The sequence below is a fragment of the Chinchilla lanigera genome, unplaced genomic scaffold, assembly GCF_000276665.1.
Source record: "Chinchilla lanigera isolate Chin_1 unplaced genomic scaffold, ChiLan1.0 scaffold00032, whole genome shotgun sequence".
Classification (NCBI taxonomy): domain Eukaryota; kingdom Metazoa; phylum Chordata; class Mammalia; order Rodentia; family Chinchillidae; genus Chinchilla; species Chinchilla lanigera.
The window spans coordinates 23,097,525-23,107,883 of NW_004955433.1; the positions used below are offsets into that span (position 1 = coordinate 23,097,525).

Consider the following 10,359-nt stretch of genomic DNA (forward strand, 5'->3'; position numbering starts at 1 on the left):
AGTCCAGATTTAACAGAAAAAATAGAATGCAAAATAGCTCACTGATGATTTTTTTTATTCTGACCACAGATTGACCCGATAATATTTGGGCTATCCTATGTGAAATAAAATGTTTTTTAAAAATAAATAATTTAAAATGTTCTTTTTAAATTAAGGCTATTACAGATGTTAAATTATATATTAAATAACAGGAAGTAGAAAGCTAGATCTTTTGCAAATGGGAAGGGAACCAAGAGATGGAGGGAGAGAGAAGAGAAGGGAAGGAAAGGGGATGAAAAAAGAATTAAGATGTGATATGTACATGTATCAACTCTCCACAAGGAAATGTGATCACCATGCACTATAAACATGTACTAATAAAAAATAAAAATTAAGGGAAAAACTAGTGATCACCATGCACTATAAACATGTATTAATAAAAAATAAAAATTAAGGGAAAAACTAGTAAATAAAGACGTTTTAAAGTTTTAAAAAATAATTTAAATTTTTTTTAATTAGAAAAAGAAAAGAAAAAATGTTACACTACAGCTGAGGATATAGCTCAGTGGTGGAATCCTTGCCTGATATGCACAAGGCTCTGGGTTCAATCCCTAGTACTATTAAAAAAAAAAAATGTTAAATTATGCATATGGCTTGTACTTACAGCTTGCATTATATTCCTCTTGGACAGCTTCTCTATAAATCAGCCTATTAAAACTTTTCAGGTTTCTTCCAACCCAGTGTAAATGCCATACCTCAACATCTGTTGTATTCGAGAAGAATTCCAGGCACGTCGTCTTCCCACTTGCAATATTGCCCTCAACACAGATCTGGCAAAAGACAAATGTATATTAGAGCCAGAAACCGAGCACCTAAGGTCATGGTAGCAAACCTATGGTGCATGTGTGGCAGCAGGCATGCACAGCCCTCTCTATGATGATGTCATGAGCTGTATGAGTTGTTTATTCTAAACTAAAACCTCAGTATTCAGATTTAATTGCAGTGCTGGCACTTTGCAATAAATAAGTAGGCTTTGGGTTCAGCTTGGGCACCTGGTCTCTAAAAGGTTTGCCATCACTGACCTATGGGAACATTAGGAAATTTCTAGAGAAGGGCTCAGGTGAACAGCGCAACTGATTTTGCCCAAGGCTTAGGGAAACCAAAACCCTTCCTCAGCAAACTCCTGAGGCCCCATTGTAATGCCAAACCACACCAGCTGGGCTGGTCCCATCAAGTCACCCAGGGCAGGGTAAAGGGTCCTTCCAGAGCAGACCCACCTTTGCATCATCTCCTACACCACACACACCTCGTCCACCCAGCCCAGCTCTGCCCTTCCCGAGCTCAACCCCTCAGGCTGTGTAAGTGTCCTGTTCCCTTAACCAGTCTAATCAATGGCTTTGAGGTCAGGAAACACATTCTTACAATTTAGACAGAGAAGGCCCATGGAGCCTCATGCCTCAAAGGTGGGGCTTGTGCAGACGATGACTGGATTAGCAGGTGCTACAGCCCCGAATTTAGAGGCCATCACTGGAGGTGTGACCTGGAAGGGCGTACTTTTCTCCCTCTCCAGCTTCTCCCTCTCTCTGCTTCCTGGCTTCCCTGAGGCGTGTAGCTTTTCTGCCCCTCTGCCACACTGTTTCTGCTTTGGAGCCAGCCACCCGTGGCCTGAAAACATGAACCAAAATAAACTACTCCTTTAAGCTGCGGGTGCCTGGTATTGTGTCTCAGCAACAAGGAAAATGCCTGAGACACACATGTATGTTACTTAGGATCTAACTCACTGCTTTATACAGAAAAAACAAGGGCTTGATAATGGACTAGAAAGTACTAGAAAAAGGAAAACAAGAACAAAGACTTTTATCAGAGGCCAGGCCTTAAGAAGGGTGACACACATCATCACCATCTTCACATAAACCTCACGAGAAGGCTTGTAGAAGGGGATGAAGCAAGGACACTTGAACCTACACCCTGCTCATGCTAACTGCACCTGGGAAGGGGCGTTGCGCAGCAAGTGGGTGGGGTGCAGCCAGTCACCTGGGATCTATCTACACTGAAGACCAAGGACCTCCTCCAAGTAACTCATCATAGGGAAAGAGAGCAGTGGAGGCAGAGGTACAAGCCCTGGCAACGTTAGATGGTTGTGGCTCCAGGAGAGCACATGAGGGAGTGGGCAGTTCCACGTATGTAAGAAGACAAACTGGCCCCCGAGAACACTCAGACATGCTCTGCAGCACACAGAATAAGAGGACGCACCCTGCTGCATGGTGGCCTGATGCTTGATATAAACCCCACCCTGAGAAGCACCCTGAGAAATGTGGGCCACTTGGGCAACGTGTCCAAAGTACTAGACAAGGCAGAGGAAGCAGGATGAATTCACACCTAGGCATGGCAGGCGCCTTCTCTCAACCCCCAGCAGCCTACATGGGCCATGAATGACCATCTCACCTCACCACACCCACTATACAAGTGGAACCCAACAAGTGGAACTCTGTCACTGGCATTCTCCTACCTTGATCCTGATAGGTGTCCAGGAGGACTGAACAATCACACTTCCAACAGATGCCAGGCCACCTTCCAGTCCCAGGTCCCTACCGGCTCAGTCTGTTTGAATCCCAAACTACAAAATGAACCCACGGAAGTGTGCAAAAGGGCACAAAGATGGCCCATTAGAACACTACTGTATTTAATATTCTATTGCTATTCTCTAAAGAAAATTACTTTTCCTCTTCTTGGATACTTAAGAAAAGCTCAACCTACACATCACTCTACATAAACTATTCCTTTCCTGTGCACTGCAATATCTAATACGTTGTTCAGATGAGACTTTCTTCCAAAACACTTGTCCCTGTTCCCACTGTGAGACCCTGAAGAGTTGGTAAATGATCCTGAATAACGTCAGCCAAACTGCCTACTGGTTTAGAGCAAGCAAGGTATGAGGAACAGGAACACAGAAAGGACAAAAGTCAAGAAAAGGAAGGCTTTCGATTCTGCTTTAAAGTATTAGCTAAGAATATTGTAAGAGGATTCATGCCCATTAAAGGAAATAAAGCCATAAAGTAGAAAATGTCACCTATAATCTCAGTACAAAGAGACAAACACTACATTTTAGCATATTTTGACCGTGCATATTTCTTATCTTTGAGTGTCTTTCAACTGTTTACTGAAGGCCTACTATGTGCCAGGCACTAAGTATTCAAGACACAGTCCCACACCCAACAAAAGAGGGCAGGAGAAAAGTAATAGGAAATTATAAATTAAAAGAAGATGTTCACCACACTGGTAGCATGCAGCAGGCTGGTCCACATTTCTGTGGATGTGCCCCAATTTACCTCTACTATATTTAGCTATAAAGCTCTGAGTCTAATTTCCCGCCATTATAATTGACACTGATGAACCATCTACCTTTTTTGTTAATTGGTGCCAGGAACCAAACCCATAGCCTTGAACCTACTACACTCCTGGTCCTACCCTTACTCTGAAATAACATTTATTCTTTTCAAAAAGTAAAAGTTAACCATTGTCACTATAGAAAATATAGAGAGGCACAAAAACAAAATAAAAAATCACTCATAACCCCAGAGAGTTGCCACTTGGATGTTTACTCAGGACCATAGACAAACATGTGACAGGTCTGGGTTTCAAAGTCCCTACTGGAAAAGTGAAAAATATATATTGCCCTTTTAAAGATCTTGAGAAATCCCCAGTAAAAAGGAAAGTTGGCCAGAAGTCTAATAATCGGTAAACAGGTAGAGTGTGCTATTGCCATACAAAAGGAAACTGTTATGGTGTAGATCTAAACTGTTCCCCAAATCTCATGAGTTTGGAGGTAGAGTTTTTGGAAGGTGACTGGATCGGGAAAGTACAATACTCACCAGTGGATTAATCTATTTATGAGTTCATTGCTGAAAGTGCTATGAGGAGGTAGGGTCTGATTGGAGGTGGGTCAGTGGGACCTGGCCTAGAATAGTATTCTTGCCCCTGACTCCTCCCTTCTCTCATTCTCTCTCTCTCTCTGTGCTTCCCAGCTGGCATGAGGTAAACAGCTTTCTTCCACCAGGCCCTTGTGCCAAATCATTTCTGCTTTGTAGCCAGCCAGTCATGGACTGAACCCTCCGAAACTTTTAGCCAAAATAAATCTCCCTTTTAAATTGTATCAGGTATTTTGTCCCAGTGACAGGAAAAAAGACTAATGCAGGAATGAAGTACTGATACATATATAATGCAGACATACTCCAAAATATTATGCTAAATGAACAGCACACAAAAAGATCAAACCATAGGATCCCATTTTGTTTGAAATATCCAGAAAAGGCAAAAAGACAGGAAGTAAATTAATAGTCACCCTGTGCAGGAGAGTAACTGTAAATAGTCATGAGGTTTCTTTCTTTTTTTTTTTTTTTTTTTTTTGGTTTTTTTCCAGTACTGGGAATCGAACTCATGACCTTGCTCTTGCCAGGCAGGTGCTGTGCCACTGAGCTAAATCCCCAGCCCATGAGGTTTCTTTCTAAAGTGACAGAAATTTTAAATTTGATCATAGTAACATTGCACAGTTCTGTACATTTACTAAAAACTATTGAATTATACACTAGAATGGGTGAGTTTTATGGTATGCAAACTGTGATAAAGCTGCTTTTTACAAAAGGAACTCATTTTAGTGGATGGCGTTTAAATTCAAAGTATTAAGGAATGACTGCCCATTTGCACTGCCACCCCACCCCCAAATGCACTCTCCCTTCATACACACTCATTGTTAACCATACAACATTCTCTTAACTGGACTCAGAACTTCTCTATCACTAATAGTTTATAAATGTCTTTCTTGCTGTTTTCCTCAAGACAGCTCATGTTTTTTTTTTCATTGGATATTTCATATACTTTCACTGTTCTTGGTTTGGGATAGTTTTTTTTCTTTTATTCTCCTTTGATATAGTGAAGCACCATTTCCTAGATCATACATTTATATTTTTCAAAAAACCATGAATTTTAATAACATATATATTCCATCATGTAAGACTTGCTGTCTTAGTCACTTTCCTTGCCACTAGAACAAAACACCCAACCCTCACAACTTCAAAGAAGAGAGGTTTATTTTGGTTCACTACCAGTCATTGGTCTGTCTGCCTCAAGACAGAGACAGGATAGCAAAGGGGCATGGTAAAGGAAAAGGTGCTCACCCACGGCAGCCAAGAAGCAGAGAGAGAGCAGGAGGGAAAAGGAGGGCGATAGACCCTTCCAGGTCATTATCTCCACTGACCTCTTCCAACCATGCCCCACCTCCTAACAGTACATTTAGCTACGCATTCATCAGATCAATCCACTGAGGAGTGCACTGTTCCCATGATCCAATCACTTTCTAAAAGCCCCACCTGTGAACACATGAGATTTTTTGGTGGGACATTCTAGACCAAAAGCTTAACACGTGCTATGGTATGACTTACTAAATCCCTACTGTGGATGCTATGTTCTGTCCAACTGTTTTTCTATAAATTGTGATGTGCTACTCCATTTTTGGTTACTGTAACAGTCTTGTGTGATGGCTACACACTGGCCAAACACCTCCAACACCCTGGATATCTCTCCTCACCCAGCAACATCTATCAACCAGCAACTCCTCTGGGCCCTACTTCCACCATCGGTAAAACCTGTGCCCATCTCCCAGCCATTAGCTAAGTTCTCTACTCCTCCTTGATGGAGCAGCCTCTCTGCTGGCCCCACCAACTCTGGTCTTGACTTCTAGGACCCTCCACCACAGTCTACCACCATCTCTCCCTGAGAAGCAAACCAAATCATATTTGTATGGAAGTGCTGCGGTTTCAATGTGTCCCCATAGTTCATATGCTAAAAATTTAATCCCCAAAGCAACACTGTTGAAAAGCAGGACCTTCAAGGCGTGATTAGGTCATAAGGGCTCTGCCCTCAAGAATGGATTCATGCCATTTTTGTAAAGGGGGTTCCTGATGAAAGGCTGAACTGGAGTTCCCTCTTTATTTTTCTCCTTGTCTTATTCTCACTCTTTTCCTCTTTTCCACCATGGAAACTGTATGCAGCAAAAAAGTCCTCACCAGATGCAGTCCCCTTAATCTTGGACTTCGCAGCTTCCAGAACACGAGCTAAATAAATTTCTGTCCATTACAGGTTACCCAAGTGGTATTCTATTACAGCAGCAGAAAACCAAGACAGAGTGTAAAGTCCTTCAGTGGTCCTGGCTGTTAGAATCTATCCCCACTATGGTCACACCCTGCCCAAGCCCAATCGCCTACCTAGATACTGGCCACAAGCCCAAGCCTGCAGGTTCTTTTCCTTCTGTGACGTACACCTATACCCGCAGTTCCCTCTGTTCCAACTCTCCCACCTCCAACTCTCTGCTACCTCTCAGGAGGCATCAAGGCTTTTCAGGGCTCCCCTATGGGTGCAGCCTTGCTCTTCAGTCTCCCACCACTGTTCTAGATCTACCACTGTCCTCTTTACTGCCATCTCATTCCCTAATGACAGGAGCTGATTCCCAGGACCTCCCACACAGGACTTCACAGGAATTGAATGGTTAGGGACATCTCCCACACACCTCCTATTAACGTCCTACTGTAGCGAGTGGGGTGGGGGGTGTCAGACCACACCTACAAAGCACCTACAAGCCCAAGGTACATCAATGCTCAGTACTTACTACAATAATGCACTAATTCCTATCCAACCCAACTTTCTATCCCTCTCCCTTTCTACAGTCTTCCCTGCCATACCTTAATCCCCTCCTCTAATCTCATCAAATTTCCATCAATCTCAAGCACTTCAATCACTAGTCCTCTCTCGATGAAGTCACTCCCTCCCAGGCTCTCCATCACCTTGAGCATGCCAGGAGCTACCCACACCTTCCACCCTCTGCAAAGCCTGGCCGAGGGTGCCACCACAACCAAGCCACTCCTTCAGCAGTTACAGACTTTCCACTTCCTTAAGAAATTTAGCCCCTGGCTTGATGGTGACCAAAGTATTGTCAACTTAAACACCCAGGAGACATTCCCATGGGCATGTCCAGCACGAACTTCCTTTGCTTTCCAACCTCACATCACAGCTGCACCTCAGAGCCTGCACCTCCAATCACCTCCATGACTGATTCCCAGCTGTGGACCCTCATGGATGCTCTCTGATCCCACCCCCACCCACCAGCCTGAGCCCTGGACAACAGGAAGAAGTGGCCAGCATACTCCCCTCACATCTTACCCCAGCCTTCCCTACACAGGATGAGCACTTTTCAGTCCCTTTACAATCACTCTGAAGCTTTGGCAATCCAAATCTACCTACAGGCTAGGAATACATGTATGCTCCTACCTATGTAGACTCTGGGAAAGGACAAACAAGAACTTGGTAACAGAGGCAGCCTCCGGACAGGGTCTGAGGCCCTGGGATGGGGACAGATTTATATTTTGTTTTTTTTTTTAATTCTTGGTGGTAAAGAGGATTGAACCCAGCGTCTTCACACTGAGCTACACTCACAGCCCTTTTCTGATTTCTGAGATGAGGTCTTAGAGAATCGCCCTGGTTTGCATGTACGATCTTCCTCCCTCAGCCTCCTTAGCTGCTGGGATTACATAAGTGTGTCATGGCACCCAGCAGATACTTATCCTTATCCATGAAGACTCTCTTGTATTTCTGTATTTTACTCTGTGCACATATTCCCTCACTCTCCTCCTCAAAAAATAAAAATTACCCTACACTGGAGAATGCACACAGGAGGGACTTACCACTGATTTCTTCTCTTTTTCATTTTCTCTATCTTTACCTACAAAAGAAAACGAAATCAACTTTTAGACTCACTCCTCTCTGTGCTAATTTGCTAAAAGGCCACAAAAACAGTACCTAAAAATGCTTTCCATTCTTGGGACCCTCCGTGGGTGGGCAGAGACAGTGCACTCCATCCACCCATGTGTGATGTCATGCAACTGGGTCACGTGTGTAAATCTGGCCTTGAAATGTGCTCAGGCTTTTTCACTTGGTGTGTTATACTTTTATCCATGCACTGGATCTTCGCAGTGGACATGCAGAGCGCCCGGCCCTCAGCCTTCCAGAAAAGCAGGGGAAAGGAGGAGTCCCAGGCTGTTGCGCCGGCCAGGAAGAACAGCAACGCCCACCCAACTCACAGGTGTCTCCGAGGCGCCAGAGAACGCCACTGCCTGGTCCACTTCTTTGGGGGGCGGGGCTTCTCACTGCCAGCGAGGGCCAGAGGCCGCCAGGAGCCTCACTTCGCGACACCACCCGCTGGGACCAGCGACCCCGGAGGCTGGTTAAAATGCAACTCCCAGTTCCCTCTGCCAGGAAAGGGGCCGGGCGAAAAGCCCACAGCAGCCCCAGCCCGTCTGGTGGGTCCTACGGCTCTTTAGAGTCCCTCTCCACCGCCCGGTGCGAGGGGCAGGCCTCGGTCCCTGGCCCCACACGCTCGCGATCAGATTGCAGCGGGCGAGCGCCCCCGCCCCGCGCCGCAGCCCCGGAGAAGTCCCGCGGCACCCCGGCGGAGCTCCGGGATCAGGCGGTCCCGCCGGCCGGGGCTGGGGGGTGGGCAGCAGCGGCCGGGAGGGCGAAGACGAGGACGAGGTGAAACAAAAGAGCGAGTTACCCGGAAGCCAGGCGCTGGGCTGCGGCCCGGCGCCCGCGATGGGGCTGGCGGGGCTCCCGGGACTCCCCTGCCCCACGCGGCGAAGCATCCGGGAGGCCCAGCGCTGCAGCGACCCCAGCAGCATGCCCGGGAGGCGGGTGCGCAGCCCCCGCTTCCTTCCCCCGCGCGTCCGCACGCCCCGCCACAGGCTCCTCCCTGGCCCCTGCTGGGGCGGCCCTTAAAGAGCCCTGGTCCGTTTTCACCCTCTCCCAAGGTAGGTGTCTGAGGTGGAGGGTTTGCCGCTGGCCCCCGGCAGAATGTAACCCCTGACTCGGCAAGACTTGAACGATGGATGGCTACTTACCCTAGGGACTTGGTCCCTGAGTTATTGCAGATTGAGCGGCCTACCCCAGCCACCGCGGGCACACGCCCACGCATTATGTCTAGGATCCCTCCAAACCACTCTACAAGTAGAAATTGTCACTCCCATGCTGCAAGTTCCTCCTGGAAGAATTGACCAGTTTGCTCAAAATGGCCTTGGGGTGGGGAGTGGAGGGGGAGTTCAAGCCCCTCTGTCTTGTTTCTCAGCCCTTCTGCTCTTCCCTCTGAATTTTGCCATTTCCAGGGTCTGGACTCTATAGATGTTCTAGCTCCCTCAGGCAGGCACAACCAATATTCCCCTGGACAGACAAGTGGGGATACAGAGAAAACCTGTAAGTTGTCAATTAGCAAATTTTCATCTCAGGTGTAGGGCAAAGGGGGTGTTATAAGTCAGCCGGCCAGGGCCAATAAGGATATGAGAGTTCCCCTACATAGTAAGGAGTTTCCCACTTCTCTTAGGAATGCAACATGCTAGCAGCCACTTTGGGGTAAGGAAAAGGAAGTCATTTTCAGTTTTAGTGATATAGGAGAATATATAACTCCCAGTCTGCTAGATGTCAGATACACCAAGTTTGTGTCCTCTCAAACCTAAGAATGAACTCTAAGGAACAGCGTAGCGTAGGTTAAGAGTAGGAAAGATTTATTGAGAGACAGCTCCTGAGAGACAGGAGGGGAACTGAAAGTGTGTTGCTACCAAAGGCCTTTGTCAGGGGCAATTTATACAGCAAAGTTACAAATGTGGATACAATGTAAGTCAAACTATAATCAACTAATAAGATTACAAGTACAGTCACTTAGCTAATATTCATCCTAGGGAAGCAAGTCACATAGCAAGGCTACATGTAAAGAACAAAAGCATTTTTGAAAAGGAATGGATCAGGATGCTCTGGTCACGTACCTGGATGACTGATCTCTCTCTGGGCTTGAAGAACTGGGTGGTACCAATTATAATATATAATCTCAAATTTCTATTCATCCCTTAAGGAAGTATGCAAGTCTTGCCTTTTTCAGATATGCCTCCGGGCACAATTCATCTTTCACTGACTTTATTGAGAACCCAATCCCTTTTCAACTGTATGATAATTTCTATCTAACTTAGCTGCCTATAATATTAGCTTCTAGATCTGTCACCTGAAAGCCACCCCTCCATCTTGTGCCTACCTGCCTAATTGCCACACACCTAGCAAGGGCAAATGTATTCTCTGTATTAAATAAACTTCAAGGTGAACTTTTTTGTGGGTGGCCTGGGATAAGGCTGTTGAAGGTAATTGCTGAACAGATTAGGTGGAATGAAATGAACCGTGATGGACAGGATGCAAAGAGGTCCAAATGGACTAGAGTGATGGTCAAATTATCCAAGGCAGAACTTGATTCACATAAAAGGAGTGATACATACTTCATATTCCTAAGAAGAAACC

The 10,359-nt window shown here is 45.9% G+C and overlaps 1 protein-coding gene across 6 annotated transcripts in view; it reads right to left on the reverse strand.

The window, feature by feature from the left end:
* Tk2 (thymidine kinase 2, mitochondrial) overlaps nucleotides 1–8,757 on the reverse strand; it is a 30,352-nt gene extending 21,595 nt beyond the window's left edge. For 3 of the 6 annotated variants that reach the window (XM_005388463.1, XM_005388462.1, XM_013516240.1), the window contains exons 1-3: nucleotides 8,582–8,757; nucleotides 7,713–7,750; nucleotides 735–809 (exon numbers count right to left, since the gene is read on the reverse strand). In XM_005388463.1, coding sequence (XP_005388520.1) covers nucleotides 735–809; nucleotides 7,713–7,750; nucleotides 8,582–8,705 — 237 coding nt within the window. In that variant the 5' untranslated portion in view covers nucleotides 8,706–8,757. Of the gene's footprint in view, nucleotides 1–734; nucleotides 810–7,712; nucleotides 7,751–7,827; nucleotides 8,032–8,108; nucleotides 8,307–8,581 lie in introns of those variants that run through there. The other 3 variants (XM_005388466.2, XM_013516242.1, XM_013516241.1) reach the window with 3 other exon arrangements.
* Between the last annotated feature and the right edge of the window lie 1,602 nt (nucleotides 8,758–10,359).